At 35.9% G+C, this 24,723-nt stretch overlaps 1 protein-coding gene and 2 long non-coding RNA genes across 3 annotated transcripts in view; 1 reads left to right on the top strand and 2 right to left on the bottom strand.

The window, feature by feature from the left end:
- LOC125231587 (zinc transporter ZIP11) overlaps positions 1 to 24,723 on the top strand; it is a 132,665-nt gene that overhangs the window by 10,876 nt on the left and 97,066 nt on the right. The window contains exon 3 of the mRNA XM_048137045.1: positions 2,959 to 3,149. Within this exon, the coding sequence (XP_047993002.1) occupies positions 2,959 to 3,149 (191 nt within the window). The remainder of the gene's footprint in view (positions 1 to 2,958; positions 3,150 to 24,723) is intronic.
- Positions 8,708 to 10,727, bottom strand: LOC125231589. Its single transcript, XR_007177635.1, has 2 exons — positions 10,672 to 10,727; positions 8,708 to 8,867 (listed from the first exon to the last, which is right to left on the bottom strand). It is a non-coding gene; the product is annotated as an uncharacterized LOC125231589 (long non-coding RNA).
- LOC125231588 lies at positions 22,965 to 23,887 on the bottom strand. Its single transcript, XR_007177634.1, has 3 exons — positions 23,826 to 23,887; positions 23,424 to 23,526; positions 22,965 to 23,080 (listed from the first exon to the last, which is right to left on the bottom strand). It is a non-coding gene; the product is annotated as an uncharacterized LOC125231588 (long non-coding RNA).

Below are 24,723 nucleotides of genomic sequence, written 5' to 3'. Positions count from 1 at the left end.
TCGCAGTTGTAACCTAACCCACTTCTGCTAGCTGGTGTTTGTGTGTGGGTCGCAGTTCTAGCCTAACCTTACCCCCTTTATTTGATGATAATTGAAATAGTAGTCAATTTTAATTATTATAGTAAAATATAACATTAAAGGAATATGTTGCCACATGCTTTAAAGATCTTCGTAGCAACCACTTTTGTGTACTTTTATATTTTAATACTTATTGTATTATGCCTTACTTATTACCTTAGCCTTACCTTAGCATAGATTTGCTTGTGTTATGTTACGTTATGTATTTTTTCTGTTCTGAATTTTATGAACCTCCAGGTCTTCTTTAGAGTAAGTTTGCATGCGTATATTTATATGCACCCTTGTCATATGTATATGAATGACTGTATGTGTTCTAAATAAATAAAATAAAAATAAATGTTTTCTTATGATTTTTAAAAGGAAATGACTGGCCAATATGTAGTAACATGTATAGTGGCTCTGCTGATAACTCTTTTTATCGCTCGATCTACACCAAAATATGCCTTTTTTCTGTAGTGTAAAATAATCATGCATTTTCAGCTCGGTCTGAATCTTTATTGACTTTAAAACTACCGACCTAAGTTAGTAGCTGTTATACAGATTACATTTATTGCCATCAATTAAATACGTAGTTCAAGTCACGTAGATGTTAATCAAACCAATGTTTAGTTTCTCATTATCATAATAAGAGATGAAATGCAAACCCTTTGTTATTTTACCAAGGAAATAAAAATCTTTGCATTCTAAGATTAGTATCTTATCAGAGGCTTACAATTACTACTAGCGGACTATCATACGGCACCGCTTATCATCGCTCACAATGAGTGACTTTATGTCTTACTTGTAGTGATATATGTCGTCATTACGTTTGCAACAAGGACAAAGACAGTTTCGTTCAAATACGCCGATTTATGTGAAATGGGGGACGGGAATGTGAAATATCCTGTATATATGTACAAATTTTATCGCGGTATTTAGGCGTATTTAGATACATGAAATATTATATCAATTTGGTTTCAATCGCCAAGTCACGCTCGCGCACATTCATTTCATTACGTGTCTGAGGTAGGAATCGAATTTCTATTGTATTTTATGTATCTGAATACGAGTACGACTTCTTATCTACCCTGATGCAGTTGCCATCGCTCATTACTCGTGTTTATTATGCAATTCTTCGGCGATACGATAATATGAAATAACTATATGATTCAGACATACTGTAAGTATGTGTACCTAATATAATTTCGAGACCGCCTCTAGATTGCAAGACCATAATTATATTTATTTATTGATACGTAAATACACAGCAAATTCACGACGTACAGTAAACAGCCATAAATAATGCACATCGGTCTTTGGAAAGAGACAATTAACGTCACATAAGCAAGAAAGAGACAACGCTCTACGAAGACCGAAAAACCGATGTGCATTCTTTATGGCCGTTTACTGTACTTACTTCTTTCTGTTCAAATAATTTTCCTCTGTACTTGTTAATATAATATAATATGTATTATAATTTATATTATACATACTAGTTAGATACTTACCTATATTAGATAAATACCTTCATACAAGTAATGTTATGAAAATCAGTAATATCAATATACTTATATGTATGTTGTTGTCTACGCTATCATTTTGTTACACTGATTGCACGTTCGTGAATAAGATCTCAACGTTAATATGTACAGTCAACAACACAGCTGTGAATACAGACAAAGTAGCAAAAATATGTACACACACCATAATGTACAGGAAATAAAGTTCTGTATATCTTTTATAGATATCTTTGGCACTTTGTATTCTCAGCTGTGTCGTTAACTGTACATTTTATCTTATGGTTATTTTATTTGTTTAAAATTATATGCTTTTCTTCTGTTGAATGACGATTATGCACGAGCAGTTAAATACTTATTATACCTACCGGTACAATTATACTTGCTGATGCAAGTTTCTGCATCGTTTGTAGATTTAGTACCGCTAATATTGAAGTAGGGTTTTCGGTTTAATGCCAGGTGACCTAGTTTAATTAATAATAATGTTCTTATAGAACTTTTTTCATATCATAAGGCCAGTGTTTTCTTAATTACACGTCGATCCATGTAGGTTTAATAAATGAAAATCCAATTTATAGATGTTAATGGAAAAAAAACCATTTAATCAAATAAAAATGTAGGTTGTTTTATCAGTTTCCAAAAAAAACACGAATTTACTTTTATTCCGATGTCGTGTCCTAAGACTATGAAAATTATTTTGCTATTATGCATCACGTTATAGATCAGATTCCTATCTTATCGATATCAAGTTCGTCGTTGACACAGTTATTGACTGGTAGAGAAATTGAAACATTAAAAGGCAACCACTTTTACAATATTGTGTTGTGCCGTAAAGTTTCGAAATCTATAAATATCTTTTTCTACTCCCGAACTGTTATTCGTCATTTACAAAGTCGTGCATCGATCTTTAAAATCCTTCATAAAAGTCTATTCCCCAAAGCCAGCGTCCGCCGGCTTTCCGCGCATGCGCGCAGTATCGAAAAAACTGAAAACGCATTGTTTGGCTCTGTAACCATGGCAACGCATTGTTATAACGATACTGCTCACTTTGAGCAGCTGAGTTGACAGTGCAAGCCTTTGCGTCAAAATACAGGAAACAGTGTGAATTTCACGAAAGTTATTCAAGAAAACTATTAAAAACTAAGTGCATGGTCGTAGAAAAAGTATTGTATGCAACGGTGTTTAACTGAATCAAAAAATACTCGTGGCGTCTTAATAACAATTTTCGGCTTTGCCTCAAATTGTTACCCACGCCACTCGTCTTTTTTGACCTCCTTTAAACCCCTGTTGCATAAAATACTATAAACCTTCTGACGTTAGCGTCGCCAATGTTACTCTGTTTACCTCACCAGTTTTCCTCATACATTTTTATTAAATTCCCCAGCCATAACAAAAAGTAAAGAAGGAAAAGAGAAACTAGAAGACTTAGAAATGATGACGGCGCTGAACCGCCCGGCGGTGCCTACGAGCGTAGTCACGTTAGACCCGGTGCAGCCCAGTGACTTCGCTGACTGTATCAACAGCCAGCACTCGGCGCAGCGGCGGCGGCACCACCACTCACATCACTCGCTCTCAGTAAGTGACATATAATACACATATGTGCAATAGTCACGTTAGACCCGGTGCAGCCGAGTGACTTCGCGGACTGCATCAACAGTCAGCACTCGGCGCAGCGGCGGCGGCACCACCACTTATAGTACTCGCTCTCAGTAAGTGACATAAGTATATTTTAATATTTATACATATGTGCAGTAGTAACGCTAGACACGGTGCATATGAGTGACTTCGCGGACTGCATCACCAGGCAGCACTCGGCGCAGTGGCCGCGGTACCACCACTCACAGTATGTTTTCAGTAAAAATAGGCCACTTCATATTATACTTCTTATTGAACAAATTCGTTTGGTGACAAATCACGCTGTGCAATAACGCGATTCGGCCATGAGTTCGTATCACGCGTGCCGCTTTTTGGTCGTTACTGTTGGTGCGTAGGGCTGATGCACGATTGGCTCGCTTTCGTACATGTCACTTATATACTGGTCCCATTCTTAGTGTCCATATTTAAGTTAATACATTTGTATTAGCCTAGTCACACTTGTAGTGTTGAACGAAATAATAATGTAGAGGTTCTGAGGTACGGTAAACGATGCGCTGAAAAAGAAACCTAATAAATTACGACACATTTTAGACAATAGGTAGGTGGTACTTTTAACCCTTAATTTGGCAGAGACTCTAGTGACAAAAATTTTCCGATTTTACTTCATATATTGAATAACAGGTGTTTTTAAAGCGTCCGAAAAATATTTAAAAAAATCTAGATTTATTAGTTTTGGAAAAAAAATATGTCCGCCACAGCGGACTCTGCCAAATATTGGGATAAATTAATATGTCCGCTGAGGCGGACACTGCCAAACATACGGTCATTTAAAATAAACAAGTATTTCTTAACATATATTTATTTTAAAAATTAACAAATATAATAATTTTGTATGAAAATCAAACTGACACATATTTATAGTCAAATATCATTATTTTAACTTTTTTCCGACTTTTTGGCCAGGTTGCACAGGCCGTGATCACGACAGACTGATGTGACAGTTATGTCCCAGCAAAATGTCGTCGAAGATGTAAATAACACAAAACTACCTGAAATTAATTATATCAATGTTCGGGGCAGACAAAGAAATTATAAATTTTGATCTACCCGGTTTTCTTTAATGTTTATTGCCCCTCGCGCGACATATAACATTCACGATATCCGCGCACTGCGTATACCTAAAAGTGCCAAAATTTTAACTGCTTGTTCCAGCACCACACGCTGTTGGATTAAATAAAAAATCTAAGCATAAAAGCAGGCCACCAAAACAAGAAAATCAAAATAATAAACAAAACAATATAATAATTTGTTACAACACGTGTCACCGCAACATTGGCATAGTCCGCCACGGCGGACAAATCGTATTTAGTATATATTTGGCACTGTCCGGTGCGGCGGACAACTTGCTTAGATGATGATTATGAGTATTAGAAATTGAGAAATTAATTGAAAACATAACCACTTGCAACTATTATGTAATATATTTTATTATTTATACAACAGAAATACCCTGTTCTTACAAAAACCAAAAGAAAAACGCATACATATTTTGCTAAAAACAGTTGACTTCTGATGCGGTGCCATCTTGACGAGTAACTGTCAAACGAGTGTTGACAGTGGTCAAATAGTATTTTTATACAAAGCATGTATCATAAAAGAGTCTCTTTCCATATGTTAAATTAAATAAAATTCTACCTAAAAAGCGAAATATTTTTTTTTATCACCTGTCCGTCCCACCGGACTCTGCCAAATTAAGGGTTAAAAAATATTCATTAGTATTAAGCATGCTTAAAATGGTACATGAATGTGCTCGTTTTCCATTATTATTCCCATTGTAACAGAACAAGCGTCTATGACGAGGAAATGGACTCGTTATTACATATAAAACTTACGGCGAATCAACTTTTCCTTGACCAACTTTCTTGGTGCATATTTTCTTTGGGATTTCATTGGATATTTTGACAAATAATATCTTTGAAGCTTTATCACATGTATAGTCACGTCTTCACTCATAAAATTCACTGTTATTCGATGCAAAACAGGTTGGGAAAGTTTATTTACCAACAAGCTACGTTCACATGGACGGAATACTGACACTGACAGTTGTCAACTGAGTGGCGTTCCAATATTGCATCTTGGTTTCAAATACAGGTCAGGAAAGTTGACAATGATTAATTTTGAACATAATTCCTGGGAAATATATTTAGAATGCAATATTTGATGTAACTTTTAGAAAGAAATTTGATATTTTACCACAGATTTGATATACAAAACTGGATTAAAACCTTTGATAAAGTAATATTTGTATATTTATATTTACCATAATATAAAATGTTTCCTTACGTACTAGAAATCAATAAAAGATATCTCCACCTTGCTCTAGAACACGTGCAATCATGCAGGTGTTACTGTTGAGAAGCAAAAACGTACATGCTGAGATGTCTTGGACATTAATGCCTAAGGCGTACGACTTAGTAAACAAAACAGTTACGACCTTTTTCTTATAAGTGTAATTTAGCGGCTATCCATTGTTATTTGTCGCCAGTAGCTCTTTTGTCGCTCTTTTGTAGCCCTTTTGTAGCCCTTTTGTCGCTCTTTTGTAGCCCTTTTGTAGCCCTTTTGTAGCTCTTTTGTAGCCCTTTTGTAGCTCTTTTGTAGCCCTTTTGTAGCCCTTTTGTAGCTCTTTTGTAGCCCTTTTGTCGCTCTTTTGTCGCTCTTTTGTAGCCCTTTTGTAGCCCTTTTGTAGCTCTTTTGTAGCCCTTTTGTAGCCCTTTTGTAGCTCTTTTGTAGCCCTTTTGTAGCCCTTTTGTAGCTCTTTTGTAGCCCTTTTGTAGCCCTTTTGTCGCTCTTTTGTAGCCCTTTTGTCGCTCTTTTGTCGCTCTTTTGTAGCCCTTTTGTAGCCCTTTTGTAGCTCTTTTGTAGCCCTTTTGTAGCCCTTTTGTAGCTCTTTTGTAGCCCTTTTGTAGCCCTTTTGTAGCTCTTTTGTAGCCCTTTTGTAGCCCTTTTGTCGCTCTTTTGTAGCCCTTTTGTAGCTCTTTTGTAGCTCTTTTGTCGCTCTTTTGTAGCCAGTCGCCCTTTTGTAGCTCTTTTGTAGCCCTTTTGTAGCTCTTTTGTCGCTCATTTGAATCTATAAAAGGGTCGGAGGGAGCCGACGCGCGTCATTCTTACAATATCCACAAGACTAACAGTGTCCCTGGCTTTCGTGTGTTACTGGTGAGTGAAGTTGTTCTGCTATTATTTCTCTGTTTGTTTTTACTTGGAAATTATTCTAAGTGATTGTAAACTTTGAAATTGTGTCTTTGTTTGATTGTGCGGGGACAATATCGTCGTACAGTTGGACTTAAGACCTGTGGTGGAATTGCTTTACTGTCAGTTGTGGGGTTATTTTAGTGTTCTATTTATAGTGTAGTGTTGCATTTAAATTGATGTGTATAGTGAAGTTTTCTGTGCTTTGTTTCATGAGTACTGTTTAGCAATACAAAGACTGGGTCGATGTATGGCTGGTGCTTGGAGATAAGTCTGTGTTTGGTTTTGTAGGGAGTAATTCTTGCAAAACTAAGCTTAGATTATAGCACGTAAAGGAAACTTCATTCGTTTGTTTAGTTGGTCAGTAAAATTGAATTTAATAATTTTCTATGGGGTTATTTTGTGAAAGTTGTAAGCCAGATCATTGTTTGTGACAGACTGTTGTCCGGCTAGGCGCTTCTTCCCTTACGGTGTCAAATAAGAGGCGTTTAGGGGTCTTTTTGTTCCAAGTGGAGGGCTTGGGCGCCTTATTTACTTACAAAAGGCGTACTTTCTCACCGGTCTCAAAGAGTCCAACTGTTAGATGGAAGTGAGGACTTTCACGATTGACGAAAGACATTAGGAGTAATCCTTGCTCACTGAAGTCGGCAGTATTTGAGGCTGGGGTCCTATATATATATATATTTATTTACTCGGTGCTCTGGTCCATGCTGGCGTTGGTCGCTGGGGATTTCGGTTGTGATTGATCCATATCTAAGTAAAGTTTGATCGCAGCTGGGTCTCCCATGTGGCTGGTACTGGTGTGTCCTAGAATACTGGATATATACACGGATAGGGCGATCTACTCTCTGCTACCCTAGCCTGCGGGCAAAAGCAGAGGGGGGGATCATAACTCAAGCCTATAGGTTGCCTATCTCAGCTTCGCTGGCTGAACTGTACAGTTCTAGTAGGGATACACTTGTACATATTCTGAACACAAGATCTATGGTAAGTGAGGGTCTGTGTTTCAGATATGTTAGAGTAGGGAAAACGATAGGATTAGGGTAGAGTCACACACTATTTCTATGAAAGTAGAGTTCTATTATGATTGGTCTTAAATTATAATTGGTCAACGTGTATTGTGGAGAAATAATTTAACTACTACTATTTATATGGTTTAAATAGACTTTAAATGTGGTGTTTACTATCTTAAAATATGTGGTAAAACTGGTAATTTATAAAATCTCTTATTACTTAATTTATTTGAGTGAAATTAATAATTGTGGTAGCAATTTCTGATTTTTCGGTGTGGCTGCGGGACACTTAGTGTTGCTAACTGGTTTTTCAAGGTAAATTCTATCAAGTTGGTTAGGGAAACAAACTATTCTTTGGAATAAAAAGCATAGGTTTGTTATAGGGCCCAGTGGCATGCGAGCGCCGTCCACTGATGGAAAGTCAAAAGCTTAGAAAAGTTAGTAGACTTAGTTCTTATAAAAGTTAGCAACTGCTCGGTGTTTCGATAAAACATTAGAAAGATCGAGAAGTTATGGTCTATTAGCAGTATTGGGGAACGGGGGGTTTAGCTAGGGACAAGAAACAAAACAAAAAGGGGGTTAGTTTGTAGATAGATAGCCCTTCAGGCTTACTTGCTTAGGATCCTGATAAAGTGGTTTGATCAGGTCAGGGGTCCCATACCGTATCGCAAGCCCTTGCCCAAGCCGGGACCACTAATAAGGCGTAGCGGATGATTACCAAAATATTTTTTAATATTTATTTCATGTATGTTTCACTCACTAACTTTTATTTTAAAATTTCTTCATTACGTCATTAATTTTCTCACGTATAACTTTCTAGGCCTAAATCTGATAAAATACTCTTCTATAACACTATATTATTATGCTACAATAACCTTTATTCTTCTTTAAAATATAAATAAATAAAATTTTAAAAATTAGTCAAAAATACAGCTGATACTCATTAAAGGATCTAGGTTATCGCGGTTCACATCGAAGGGTTCTACTTATTCACGCTAGACGATCACAAGGCCAAATTTACGGGATATATTTAAAGGGGGGTTAGCTATACTGTTGGTTAGTCAAGTAAGTAAGTAAATAAGTAAGGTGAGCGGAGGTTTAGTTACATTTGGTTCCGTGCCCAAGGGATCTAAGATGTGCTCTGTAGAACACATCTTGGATACCAAGGTTTATAAATAAATAATAGGAATTAGCCTTACCAGGCTACATTTGTTGTTGTGAAAATGAGTGGGTGTGCTGTATTTCTGACTTATTTCATCTCTAAATAAAACTCATATACCTAATATTTTTATTCAATCGCTATTTCATAAAAACAAAAATAACTTTATTGTTAATAAACACGTCTGTAGTATTTTCTTCCATTGTTAATTCTTGCCGCGTTCCGAGCGAAGTCATGCATCAGTACAGAATCAATTATATTTTCGTCTTCCTCTGGTATCTGTAAAAATAAAATAATAAAATTAAAGTAGTGTAGTAAAGTTAGACAAAATATATTTCTAGGAAATTAGCTCATAGTCGTAGTGGTTAAACATCGTCCCGATTAGGCGATTCGGGTTACATTGCTACGTAGCAATTGTTGGCATTGGCGCATCTCGACGTTCCTTTGCGTCTATGCATAGTACTATTATTTATTCTGTGTCTTAATGTATGTTTTTATAACTGTGGTGCTGTTCGCTCTCCGGGTGTTGTTCACATTTAAAAACGTTAAATGTGGTTTTTCAACGCATTTATTTGGCAAAAACAGTAGACGATAATAAAAATGTACAATTACATGTGGTTTGCGATGGAGTATCGTTGGCCAGATTGCCGAAGTGACAGCGACATCTAGCGAGCAATCTTATTATTAAATTAATATTAGGGTTTAACATTTTAACAAGTACTTTAGAAGAGTTTGCCATCTAGTGACCGAAATTGGAAACATAAGTGTGTGAACTATGTACAATAGCAATAGAATTTCATGTTAAAACAAATAGTTCTCTATATGTCTAGTACACTTTCATAGAGGGCTCTGCCATCTGCAGGGCTATTTTGAAAGCTCACATCACGTTTGCGCTTCACACCGGAGATCGGATAGCTTCGATGCTGTCTTATATAGTCCATGGACACTCTCTGATGTTATGTATGTTCCTGGAAGGCGTCTGTTATACAGAATTTCATTTATAGGCAGGATAACACTAGTTAGGTCAGTAAGTAGGTCGCTAACATAGTCTAGATGTAAGATTATTTTCCTAAAATAATCCAGGATACCTAAGCCCTAGATTTAAGACCTAGTAATACAAGAAGATAGGCTCTAGTCTAATGGCTATGGGGGCGCGATTATTCATTGTCGCGCTGAAGTACAATATTATATGGGGCGTCCCGCCATTTTTCTATGAATACTGAATAGCTACACGCATGTGGTACTATGACAAGTACACCCTTCGATGGATGGTTTGTTTGCATTTCAGTTGTAACTCTATAATCTATAAATTGGCTCACAGGATTTCATACATCATACAATAATTTGGCATATTGTTTGTACGGTTTGTACCAAATATTGTCACTGTAGCGCAGCCGTGAGAAGAACAGGTTTCTGTCTGTTAAGATATACGTATTAATCATGTTAGGACTAATTTAGTTCATTAGCTTATAAGTCATCATATATTTTCATATTACATCCGTAGTAAACAGGCATACGTCCCTCTTGATGGTGAGAGTTCACCGTAGTCTATATCTGCCAATTATTTCAATAAATTAAATCCACTGTACGAATTTCAACCTTCTATAGGTATACATTTTTACTGTAGTAATACAAATAAGTATGTATGTATAAACAAAATTTTCAATAGCTTCATATGACATGAGTTCGTTATCTTACATGATAAGCTGTAGGCTAGTCTAAAATAGTAAGTGTAAAGCCATACAATTATTATGTTCGGTAGAGTGTACACAGCTTTTATACAATATTTCACAAGTCAGGAGTATGCCAACATACTGTACTTCATTACAACCATGTCAAACATATCCTACGAAATATTAGCATTACCAGTATCTGGGAGGTCGTACCTCGCCATACCCTAACTCCACCACTGCTTGATCATTGTCACAATTGCTTAATGAATTTCAGGAAAATTGATTGAAACTTGTAATATTCCTGTTAAGTAGGCATAGATAATAAGCACCATTACTATTATAAAACCATATTTTACTGAGGTTCAGAAATCGTATGTAGTATGTGGTACGCATTAAGTATGTAAACTTACCTAACATGACCGGGTCCAGTCTGATTGTCGGATTGCTTTGTTGTTCAGTAACTGAAAGGAACACAGTACACTGAAAGGAAATAGTCAGACATTAGAAATTTTCATATATTATAGAATAAGAAAAGGGTTTTGTTTTAGAGTTAGGTTCTGCCAAATTGGGTTCAATATTATTTCATTTATCTATTCACGGGGGCGCGTCGCTTAATTCTGGAACTAAGACACGCCCGTGAGAAATATTGTGTCAGAAAAAACAATGCATACAGCAAAATTTACAAAAAGGAAATTAAAAATAAAAAAGTTTGAGAACCCCTGCCTTGCAGTGCATATCTACACGACTTAGGACATAAATAAATTAGTAAGAAGTTTGCTTAGCCAATAAAATGATGATGAGTCAGTTAAGTTTGATTTTTACCCGGTAGCTCATGCCTCGCCGTCTTGCATACTTCGCTTAAATTTTCTAGATATAATATTAAGACCATGAGCTGCTCACTTTTAAAATTTAATAATTAGAATGTGTTATTATAATATAACATAGTACCTTTCATCTATATGAAGACAGTAGATATATGAAAGAAGGACCGGGCTGAAGCGGTGACTCCCGAGCAGGGATCGGAACCCGTTCCCAAATACCATTTGATATCGTTCTTAAACCGTTACCAATAAATTTTGTTCAATGGGAACAAAATAATTTCGGTTACGGTTCTTATATCGTTCCCTAAAAGAACGGTTCATTATAAATTTTGTTCAGTGGGAACAAAATAATTTCGGTTTCGGTTCTTATTTCGTTCCCTCAAAGAACGGTTCCTTACAGTAACGTTTAAATGAACGAACAGAATTTTAGCGTTCCTAAAACCAATATTATTTCGTTCCGAGCCGCGCGGGAGTAGGTATAGCGACTGTAGCGAGCGCCGGAGCCGAGCGTTTTCGCCGACGCACGAGCCGCCTTTCGCTGTCTCTTTTTCACATGAAGTTCATTTATATTTCTGTTTCGGTTAGCCGGCCGGCCGCGGCCGGCAATGAAGGTGAAGGTAGGTTGTTTGTTTTGTTTACTTCATTTACTTGAGTTGCAACTTTCGGCGTATAAACAGTGAACGTGCAGTGTAGTTGGGGAGTTTATTGCAAAACCTAAAATTTTTTGACCAAAGCATGAAACTTGGCACAGTTGTTCCTTATATCAAAATAAGCCGATTAAGATCGGGAGCCTCCCCCCTGGGGCTCGGGAGGGGGGGTCAAAGTACCGCTTCACCCGGCTTGGTTTGAAAAATTCTAACTTACCCCGTTTAGTTAATAAGGTCATGTTTGGTATCGTTTTCGAGTAAATCAATAACGTAGGATTCGTTTTTAGTACTAAAATTATAATTTAATGGTAAATAAAATAAAATAAAAAAAATGAAATTTTCATCCATGATTTACAAATTCAAGTCATCATAAATGACAAACTGTTTGCTTTTTCTATAAATAAAAAATATGATATGAAAGCTTATTTAATATAGATTATAAAAAATATAACTTTTATCCACATTACAAACGTTAAGTTCCACAAAAAAATTACTTTAAGACGCGCGGCGTCGGGACGCCGCGAGCGTAATTTTAAAATGCCTCTATTTTAAAAACTCTATTAGACCCCGTTTAGCTATTAGGTCATGTTTGATATAGTTTTCGAGTAAATTAATAACAAAGAATTTATTTTTGGTACTATAATTATAATTTAATGGTAAATAAATTAAAAAAAAATATTCATTTATGATTTGCAAACTCAAGTCAACAAAAATGTCAACTGTTTGCTTTTTCTTTAAATAAAAAATATGATGTAAAAGCCTATGCGTATGTCACCAAACACCAAGACAAGTTTGGTGGAAACTTTCTTCACGAACTGCTTGGTGTCTGATGACTATGGTCCAAATGTTTCAAATGCAATTGCCGCAAATATGTAGTTGTTTTTTAAAAATGCATATTTGCGCGTTTAAACTGGGCGTTTTGCAGCAGCAGTCCCTGGTTTCTGGGCCGAGCGTTAGACGTTGGACGGAGCCAAGGTATCCACACAGGTCACGCCCCACGCCAAGGGTCGTCCCAGAAACCAAGGCAAAAGCGAGCAACCATCAGGCCGCTTACCGTCTGCTGCTGACAAGCCGACAGGTTCGAGGGTTGTCGGTATGTTCGATGTGCCGAGAGCCTTGCGGATTAAATCGTTAAGTGCAGCGTGTCACAAAATTCGGCCAGCACTAGACTGGCAGTGGAGTCCGTGGTGTCCTAATGCGTCGGCAACAAGGGTGTGGTTGGCATGTCTTTAGCCCCAGTCTTAGACAAATGGCAGTATATGATGAAGTAAGGCAGCCTCGGAAGGAGGTATGTTCTCCAAGTGTCGATCTTTTCTAGTAAAGAGGTTCTTCCGGCACTCATTCACTGTTGCGTAAGGACCCTTGATCTGAAACAATATGTGCATTGTCATTTTATTTAAACAGATTCTGCAACTATCAAATTACAATATTTTGGTGGATCACGTACCTAACCTTCACTATTACACACTTACCTATCATACAAAATAATTACAAAATTTAGTAGAATCTGATTAGCCTATCTATGATATTGCTCCATCTCGTAATAGTTTGAAGCCTTGGGTGGCCATGTTTCTCCCTTGTTGATCGTTTCAAGCTGCGTTTATCGTACCTATCCCATACTATGTCTAATCTAGAAACTTTTTCTTTTGGCTTTGTAGCTTAGCCAGGCCACCCAAGGTGTCAAACTATTACAAGATGGAGCAATATCAGAGGCAAATCAGATTCTACTAAAGTTTGTAATAATTTTGGGCATATAATTAACCGGGCAACTATAATATTAAACGAGAAGTTATTTTTGAGGCCCCATTTTAGTCGCCAAACTATTATTTTTGATACCCATTTCTATGGTTATTCAGTCGCCCGGTTAAATACGTGCCATAATTTTGTATGATACGTAACGTAAGTGGGTAATACTGAAGGTTACGTGATCCACCAAAAAGTTGTAATTTGATAGTTGTAGAATCTAAAATGATAATGCACATATTATTTCAGACCAAGTCGTTGCGCAACGGTGAATGAGTAGTCTTTAGGTACCATAAAAGATCGACAATTGGAGAACATACCTCCTTCAGAGGCTGCCTATCAGCATATACTGCGCACAGTGTACCAGGGGCCCATTTCTCGAAGCTACAAGTTACAATTTACAAGTGGTTTTCAATGTCTAATATGACAAGTTGGAAAGAGACTTCCGCTTGTAACTTGTAACTTTCAGTTTTGAGAAATGGGACTCAGGGCGTTCTTGTTTGGAGTCAGGCGTTGGTGCCACACCAAAATTTACCAAGTCCGTCTTCTTGGGGATGGAAGGAAGAAGGAGACGAATGGGTACCACACTGGTCAGACAACACTGAAGTGGCCAGTATATGCTTAGAAGTTACAAGATGTTAATGTAAATCAGGTTGCAAAAACCGATGGCATTGCAAAAAGAGGGTAGAGCCCTCTTTATGCAGTTGCATATGTACCCAGCTATGTCTCTGTGAAGGGAATGTATAGTATGAGTAATCTGTCAATTAGGACACCACAAACTAAACTATAAGTGCTAACTTTTCAGTGTTGGATACTCTATGGCAGTTCCGACTCAATTATAATAAGCTCATTATAATTGACTTTAGTTAACTATAATAATTTCAAAAATAGAACTTCATACAATTTCTATACTAATTTGCAGTACCTGGCAAATTTTCCTGCATCTGAAACACATTTTTTTTATCTGTCGCGTTGTCGGCCAATCAGAGACGGTTATTACAAACAATTGGTTGCTAGGTAATTCGATGTTGATACAACGGTGAAAGACTCTATTGACATTAATTTTAACTTGCATGAATGATGATATTTCCGTCCATTGATGATGAAGATGATGACTCGTAGAAAAAGTATTGTATACAATAGTGATATAATTAAACTTTTCACTCTCATACCGTACTACACATGGTACTCGACTGAAAAGTTTTGTATTATATATATCACGATTGTATAAAATACTATTATATAAATTTCTTTCAGTAGGCCTAGCACATGATGGCCGCGGGAGTATGTCGCCGCGAGATAGATGCCACGTCTTCTTCTAACTGTATTAATGATATAAGGACGGGTAGTCTATCTCGCGGCGACATACTCCCGCGGCCATCATGTGCTAGGCCTACAGGATTCACTACAATGAATAAATAACAGGTACAGTCGGTCTTTAGAGTGTGTGGTCCGACCCGAGTGTTGCCGTTGTCGACACCGGAGTCCATAATAATGAATCTTTTTCTATTTATGCATTAACACACCTCTGACACTGGAGATCAAATATATGAAAGAGGCGCGTTCCCCGCACACAGTCTAAGCTCGCGTAGGTGAACGCGTACTATCCTTTGTGAATAGGCTTTAATATCATATTTTTATATTTATAGAAAAAGCAAACCGTTTGACATTTATGGTGACTTGAATTTGTAACTCACAGAAGAAAAAAAAAATTTAATTTCATTTAACATTAAATGGTCATTTTAGTACCAAAACTAAATTCTACGTTATTTATTTACTCGAAAACAATACTAAACATGACCTAATAGCTAAACGGGTTCTAATAGAGTTTTTTAAAATAAAGGCATTTTAAAATTACGCTCGCGGCGTCCCGACGCCGCGCGGCTTAAAGTTTTTTTTTATGAAACTTAACGTTAGTAAAGGTGGGTAAAAGTTATATTTTTCATAATCTATATTAAATAGGCTTTCATATCATATTTTTTATTTGTAGAAAAAACAAACAGTTTGACATTTATGATGACTTGAATTTGTAAATCATAGATGAAAATTTCAAACTTTTCAATTTTTTTATTTTATTTACCATTAAATTATAATTTTAGTACCAAAAATGAATTCTACGTTATTGATTTACTCGAAAACGATACCAAACATGACCTATGAACTAAACGGGGTATGTTAGAATTTTTCAAAGCAAGCCGGGTGAAGCGGTACTTTGACCCCCCCTCCCGAGCCCCAGGGGGGAGGCTCCTGAAGGCTCCCGATCTTAATCGGCTTATTTTGATATAAGGAACAACTGTGCCAAGTTTCATGCTTTGGTCAAGAAAAAAGGTTTGGCCTCTTTTTGTCGATAAACGTCCCCACTAAGTGATAGTGTATGCTGGATATTGAAACTATTGAAAGTGATAACGTGAACATAATAACATTAAGATGGGAAGGAAGAAACAGCATAGAATATACACCATGTATATGTATGACGAGGCTACAAAAAAATCAAAATGTTTAATGGAAAACTGTGACATAAACATAAGTTTGTTATTTTTTACATTGAGCTATTGAGCTAGGTTTGGATAACTTTACATTAATATTAAATAAATAACTTGTCAATGTTAACCTGATAAACATAACAGTCCCAAACTATGTGTACGTTGTACGTAATTTGTGTATGCTTATAGCGTAACTAGCGAATAAGTGTAGGTACATATACAACCTTGGAGGACTACACATTTATTTTATTGTCACCATACCAACTGGTAAAGGCTCTCTTGATTTTCTTTCTTTCTTCTTTCAGAGCTTGTGTATGTTTTTAAAGGTTTCATTTTGTAAGTCTTTCTTCTTCGATGTCAATATTAGAGATGTGTTTCATTTCATCACTCATCAGGACAGGAATGACACACTTTTATTTGAACTAGGTATAAATATACGTATCGTTTTTAGGGTTCCCTAGTAAACAATAGATGGCCAAGCAAATTTTGTCACTAAAAAGGGCGGCAAATTATAAAATTGTAGGGCTCACCGGCCAATTGTCTTCATAAAGCCTGTCTACTTAAAGTTTCACGTTAACGGAATCATTAAAGGATTAAGACTATACAGGAGGCAAGCACGAATTCAGATTTTTAGGTCTTTATCGCCGTCGCGCTGACGGGGGCGGAACCCACAGAGAGGCCCTGTATAGTTGTGTGTGCGCGTGGCGCACGCACACAGACGCGTACGCCGGCGGCGCAAGTACTCGCGCTCGAGCCGACCGACCGGCGCCCGCAATCGCTCTCTATCTATTTTTTCGTGTTTTGGACTTCTGATTTGCGAATAGTTTTGGACTCCGTGAAGTATACTCGTACTGATTTGAATAGAATGCAAATTTGTCATATTTTAGGTATTCTAAGTATTATTCCTTACCTTATACATAATGTAATTATCTTAAAAGGAATCATGATACCGAAATAAAGTTATTCGGTATGTAAAAAACTAAAGCCTTTTCGATGTCCCTGCAAGCATATAGCTCTGGAACCCCACTCTGGACGGCCGGTTAAGGCAAACAAGTAGGTTCTTATTATTTAGGATTATACCGTTTGATAACATATGTACGACGCCGACGGTATGAAAAATACTAAATGTCGCTCATATGATATGTTATTTTATTTTTATGTAATTTTGACTAAATTTGATTTTAATCAATTCAGATAATCTGATTGAGATATGTGATCTGATTGAGATATTACGTAATACTGATGATATTTACATCGAATATGTCGTATGTTAGACCAGCTTCTCCCTGTTTAGATATCAGATTGCATTGACGAGGTTTTCATTGCCGATTTATTCAAATGCTAAATGCTTCACTGCTACCGTGGATTCAGCGATCCAAAAAGAACATTGGAATTTTCCAAACACCATTCAGCCTTGTTCTTTCTCACTTCCTATCTTTCATGTGCATGAGATCATTTACAAATATTCATGACAAAATAGATTAGTAGTGGTCATTCAAGGAGTAATATTTAATATTATTAATATTAATCGCTTTAATAACGTAAATGTATCAATTTTATCTTAAAATTCAACGTTTTTCACATGATTTTCTTAAATAATGCAATGGTATTTTTGTCTTAAACAATATTCGAATTATTCGTTTTATCCGAATTTCAACTTACAAAAAATCCGAAATTCAACTTACAAAAAATCCGGATTTTAAAATTGGCGGATATCCGGATAAAATGAATATCCGGATTGCAAGCCCTAGTAGAACTGGAACTAATTAAGTACTATGGACAGGGACCTTTATTCTGAAAACGTCATAATTACTATTAGCAAGGATGATTCATATAGGATTGATAATGTTCATACTAAGAATCTTACCTGAATTTTTTAGCGCCACCTATTAAATAGTATCATAACTACACTGATGATGCCTACAAATATCTTTTCTAGGGTTCCGTAGTCAACTAGGAACCCTTATCGCCATGTCTGTCTGTCCGTCCGTCCGTCCGCGGATAATCTCAGTGACCGTTAGCACTAGAAAGCTGAAATTTGGTGTCAATATGTATATCAATCACGCCAACAAAGTGCAAAAATAAAAAGTGGAAAAAAATATTTTATTAGGGTGCCCCTACACGTAAAGTGGGGAGAGATTTTTTTTTTATTTCAACCCTGACGTGATATACCTATTGTTAGATAGGTATTAAAAAATGAATAGGGGTTTACTACTAACATTTTTTGATATTGTTAATTTTTTCGGAAATAATCGCTCGGAAATGTATGGGACATTTCAGGGGTACTTTTTTGTATGGGCTTTGTCAGTCCCGGTATATATCGTCCTTGCTATTAGGCAACTACTGAAATAATATTTCTGTGCTCTAATTCAATGTGCACCTCTAGCGACTCTTACGCAGTGGCCATTGAGGCCAATCAATTAAAGGTGAGGAAACAGTCTCAGCTGTTGCCATTAGATTTCGTGAAAATAACATTGATCGCGTTGGATATGGTAAGTATGATTAAGAAACTAAAGCCTGACCAGAAATATATAACTATTGTCAAGAGTGCGCTGTTATTCTGATGTATGGAGTGACAGTTCAGTATAGTATGATGACTATGAAGAAAATAGTTTTAATGAAATTCCGCTACATGGCGCGTAGTCATATATTTCTGGTCAGGCTTTACATGTGTATAAAATAAAACAAAACTTATGAATCTTATGATATAATCTTTCCAGTAATTGTCTATATGTTTCCAGTAATTGCCACAAAAAAATTGTTAAAGTTAGTGGTATTCCCAGTAGTTACTAGGAGTAAAAGCTGGGAAAATAACATTGTAGTTACCACTGGTAACAACTTAGTGGTAACTCTAACTAGTGGAATAACCCTTATTTTATAACGATATTTCACTAACGAATGTACCAAAATATGATTGACATTTACACTGAAGCTATAATTATGATAGAGTACACATAATCTTGATACACATTTAATAATATTTTTCTATTGTATTTTCGAGATCTTCTAAACAAGCCAGTAAATTCTCTTCGGGAACTTGTTCTAACATTTTTCTTATAACGACTGCAACTATATTACGCTTGCATGAATAAGGGCACATCGCGTCCGGTTCCGGTTCACTATGAATAGTATAAATGGATTGCATGGGTTGTGCTCTCTCAAGGACTGCATCTTGGTCCTTAAAAACATTTAAAAACATATCACTATTACAAATTCACACAGATTAAGTAACACACATATTTATACAAATTAGTGCAGATTATATTTTATACAACTTTCTCACACTATAAGCACTTACATCCACCTCAAGGTCATCAGAATAGCTTGGATATGGGGTAGTTTTTTCTCTATATATATATATATATATATATATATTTTGAAGACTAGATCTTCATCATCTATGTCAAAGCTTTTATCTGCAATAAAAATATTTTATTTATTTTGCATACTTACATTTCTAGATAATTATTACAATAAGTTACAATCTTTTGAGAATTGGGCCCTTGGTGTATCTACATGGAATACACAACTGTAGTTGGCGAGTGTATTAGTGTCTACACTGTCTACAGACGACCAAACCGACCAAGGTCAACAAGTACGGGATTGTAAGAGCGGGAGAGCTACGTCAACCGGGGTGGCTTTAGGAAAATTTGGGGTTACTTTGATGGTATTTGAACGGCTTTAAAATTAACATCATTCATTATTTACTGAATTAAACTGTTCATGTAACTAGTAGCTGGATAATAGATCAATAAATATTCTTGTAAATCTACCATAGAAAATCGCGAATTTACTTACAGTATGACTTTAAAACTAAATTTTCAAAGTCACCCCTGCGTTTTAAAGCCACCCCGGTTGACCGTATAAGGCTTTCTCATTTTTTACAAATAACAGCGTCCCTAACTGACCTATGTCGGTACGGTACCTACTTTAGGAGTGACACCGAATAGGGCTTGTAATCCGGATATCCGCTGATTTTGAAATTCGGATAATTTACACGTTAAAATCCGGATAAAACGAATAATTCGAATATTGTGAATGACAGAAATACCATTGCAATTTTTAAGAAACTCATTTGGAAAACAAATTTTAAAGTAAAATTAACACATTTACGATATTAAAGCGATTTATATCAAAAATTACTCCTTGAGTGGCACTACTACCTTATTTTATAAGTAAATAAATAATAAATAAATATTGGGGGACATCTTACATAGATCAACCTAGCCCCAAACTAAGCAAAGCTTGTACTATGTGTGCTAGGCGACGATATAAATACATACTTATATACACAGAAAACATCCATGACTCAGGAACAAATATCTATGCTCATCACACAAATAAATGCCCTTACCGGGATTCGAACCCGGGACCGCGGCTTAGCAGGCAGGGTTTTTTTCATGAATATTTGTGGATAATCTCATGTATATCAGTTTAACTCAATCAATCAAGTGACACTGAGTACCGTATCAAACGCTGCACTTTCATTATTGTTAGCATCCGAATACATTATAAATAAATAAATAAATTGCTAACAGAACTAAAACTGTTCAAATTTTCTGACAAAAAGAAGTCTTCTATGTATCCCGCGGCGGAAGACCTGTTTAGTATTGAACTGCAGAACAAGATGAAGTAGTTAAGCAGATACGCTTTTACATTTTATCCTTTCAAAATAGGTTGCAAGTGTTGCAACACCAAAACTTTTTCGCTGTATACGTAACGTAAGGCCCTCTGGCTAAGAACGTCTACCCGAGAGTCCCAAGTGTAACTGGAATAGAGTCACGAAGTCATCAAAGATAAGAGGTGAAAATTATTAGAGAGAAAGATCATTCAGCCTTGTTATTTAACAAAGCTAAATGGTGTTTGTAATATGTCATAGTTCTTTTTGCATTTGAATAAATCGGCAATGAAAACCTCGTAAATGCAATCTGATATCTAAACAAGGAGTAGGTCTAACAAGGTAATATTCGATCTAAACGATCACAACATGACGTTTTGCCTCATATGGCAATCAGATTATGTCTCTAGCATTAAAATTCATTAATATCAAATATTAGTCAAAATTACATAAAAATAAAATCATATATCTTATGAGCAACTGAAGTCATTTCATAAAAAAGGCAAGAATGAAATAACTAAGTAACCTAACCTAACATTAAGGTTACGAACAACAGCTGAAGCCTGATTATAAAATAACAATTTCCTACGGCGTTTTTTTCGTATCGTAGTACATAATTATGTTACTAAATATGAGATTTATTAAATAAAATAAAAAATATTCGAAATATCCGTTTTATCCGAATATCCGAATTTTCAAATATCGAGTCGAATCATCCGGATTTCGAATTGGACGGATAATTGCAAGCCCTAACACCGAACCACTGGGCAGAGTTTCAGTATTTAGGTTTATGAAGGTTTAGTATAGGTAAGTAAGTTTTACTCAGTGGCTCATTCTGTGCATCGATCAAGTCATAAATATCATCATTAGTGCCCCTTTCACTCGCAGCAGTATACTTAAGAACATTGAATGAATTGGGATTCTTCGAGTTCTGGGACACGGGAGTCTTGAATACTAAAAACAATTTATTTTTGTGACTAATTGCACATTGTCTTATCTTTAATTGTGACGTTTTTAGACTAAAGGTCCATTGTTGATAGTAGCTGATGTAATTTCTATGGTAATTGACTATCTACAGTACCAACAATGAGAGTCCTTTTAATTTAAAACGTCACAATTAATGGGAAAGTAGTGTATATTACACACACACACACACACACGCACGCACGCACGCACACACACACACACACACACACACACACATATATATATATATATATATATATATATATATATATATATATATATATATATATGCTGTAGAAATGTAGTCTGGCTGTGAGCGTTTGTGCATTCAACTACGCACACAGATGAGATGACCGTACCAAGGTCAAATAAGGACGCTGCTATTTGTTAGAAATGTTAGAATGAGAAAGTTATTTAACTCTCACGCTCTTGCTAATAGCGGCGTCGCGTCCTTATTTGACCTTGAAAGGTACGGCCATTGCAACAGAACCGCTTTGCTCGGAAGTCCATCTCACAAAAGTGCTTACAGATGGGATGACCGTACCAAACCAAGGTCAAATAAGGACGCTGATGTTTGTTAGAATGAGAAAGTTATTCAGATCTCTCGCTCTTGCTAATAGCGGCGTCGCGTCCTTATTTGACCTTGGACTGTACGATTGCCTGTAAATAAATAAATACTTAAGCGTCGTGACATTACTTAAATTTTAAAATCGGTAAAATTGAAAGCACTAAATTAAAAAAAAACAAACTTACTTCATTGTGGTTGTGGTGCAGAATGTTTTCGACGTATTAGTTTCGTTCGACGCCACGTTTACTCACCGCTAGTCTCAAATCAAACAAGTTACTAAAGTGATGGCCGTGGCCGACACCGCTTGCGCATGGTTCCCCCCCCACTGTTCGTTCAAATTCTTGGAAATAGAAAAACCGAAATAATTTCGTTCCTGCGAACTGTTCTTTAAAGAACGTATCATTTAATTCCGTTCCCGCGAACTGTTCTTTAAAGAACGTATCATTTAATTCTGTTCTTCGGAACAGTTCTCACTCATAAACGTTCGTTCACTGAACGAAAAAGAATACCGGTTAATGGAACCAGAAACGCTAAAATAAAGTTCTCGGGTCAACGTACGGAACCGTTCCGAAAAAAATACCGGTATCCGATCCCTGCTCCCGAGTAAAACTGAAATTGAAGATATGAAGGGGTTAGTTAAAATAGGGGATTAATTTTAGAAAACTTAGTTATAAGTATCACTAAGATCGCATATTTTCTATCTAGGGCATTCATGGTTCAGAAAAAAAAAGGAACGACCATATCCATTTTTCTAAGTAATGTAAAATTTCCTGCCGAGTCGTTTTACTCACTAAGTAGAGTTAATTAAGTTAAAAAGTAGCTGTTTAGTGGCAATGATTTTTTGTACTTACTTGAGGATTGTGCTAAGACGGAGTACAATCCATAAAAAGACACTCCGGAAAATTCCTCAGTCAACCTGCACATTGCCGACAGCTGGTTGATGTTCTTCAAGGATGGTTACCCATTTCATATACTGAAAATTAATACATACATTGTTTAAACTCAATGTAGCAGAAATAAAATCTATGCTAAGTCTGGATTTTTAGTCTACATAATTTTATTTAAGTATCAGACGTCAAGTTTTATCTTTGAAAAATACAAAATTAAAGTTTGGACAAGATTCAATGCCTATTTTTAAATGCCATGACATTCGTTTGAGGTCCTACAAATATTATTTTCCATAGCCCATAAGCCAGCGCTTCAGAAAAATAATTGAGAAGTATATATGTTGGTACGGAAACAACGTTACAATTTCCAAGAACAGTTAGGTAGCCTAGATCAAATAAATTAGTCAAAGATATAATTTTAATGCTTACCGTTTAACCAAGGTATGTTCAGTTTCTATAAATATTGTTTTCCATAAAATTTGTGGCAGATGTGTAGAAATATCGGGCATTGTAAATTCCAATTAGATGTTGACTGAAAAATCAAACAACCATATAAACCTCTTTGAAAGTAGCAAATATATTTTGACAGTTAGGACTATTTCACGTACATTTAGAATATTTAAGATCCTCTTAGGGAATGTGAAAGTCAGAAAGTACGAGTAACGTGGGGAAATTTATTATCATTAACTTATCTGACGACAGAACAATGAAATAAGCAACATTTCACCATATATATTCGGTCTAGTCGTTGTAGTTCGCAAGTATGTTCTGCTGGGTTTCGAAAACGACGACTTGTTTGAAAACACATCAAATAATAAAACAAAAGCTTACCTTTCATGCAAAACTGCTTTTGAAGTAGGCAATTAGTTCACTTTATCAATTGAGGCATAGCCCGATAAGACATCCTTTGCATGGGCTGTTTGCTCATTAGATCATGAGTATGAGCACTAAATTCTTCTATTATCTTGATGAGAAACACAACAAAACACATGTCCATTGCATTCACGTTTTTTTTTTCAACAATAATGTCATGTCAATTTCGTAACCTCACTTTCGCTAACGGAAAATTACATTGCAATTGCAGTTCAGAGTTCGATTTGATAAAACAGGCTCACTTTGTCGACAAAATTATTTAGAAGTAACGCGTGTTTAGGGCAAATAATGTTTTGTTTGCATTTTCTTAGTTTGCTAAATGACAAAATGGCGAATATGGACGGTTCATGACCGGCGTCGGCGCAGAATTGTCTGTCGTTTGTTTAAGCCGAGTAAAATAAAGCGAATATTTAAATAATTCTAGTTGTAGATCACGTAATTAATAATGAGCTAAAGAAAACAAAAACGGATCTGCCATTTTTTCGCGAACAAGCGGCATATTAGCGGTAAGCATGACATAGATTAGAGAAAATAATTTAACCACAGATAACATATATCTTCGCCAAAAGGTGTTCTATCGGTGACATTACACAAACTATCATTGTTTTTAAGTTGGTACGCTTGATCGGTCATACAATTTTCGACAAAAAATATTCAGTAATTCAGTAATTTATTGTCCGGTGTTGTCATTTACAAAACTTTACTTCATTTTTCTCTACTTCATTATAGTAAAATTAATACAATAGATGTATTTAAATACAAAAGATTTTGTTAATTTAATTTTCTATTGCTTAAATCACATCAAACTATTCAAGTTGTGTAGATTTTGAACGGTATTTTGTAAATAGGGCCTAAC

The sequence above is a fragment of the Leguminivora glycinivorella genome, chromosome 12 (assembly GCF_023078275.1).
Source record: "Leguminivora glycinivorella isolate SPB_JAAS2020 chromosome 12, LegGlyc_1.1, whole genome shotgun sequence".
Lineage (NCBI taxonomy): Eukaryota > Metazoa > Arthropoda > Insecta > Lepidoptera > Tortricidae > Leguminivora > Leguminivora glycinivorella.
Note: the sequence above shows the minus strand (reverse complement) of the source record. Positions and strands in the feature narration are given on the sequence as shown.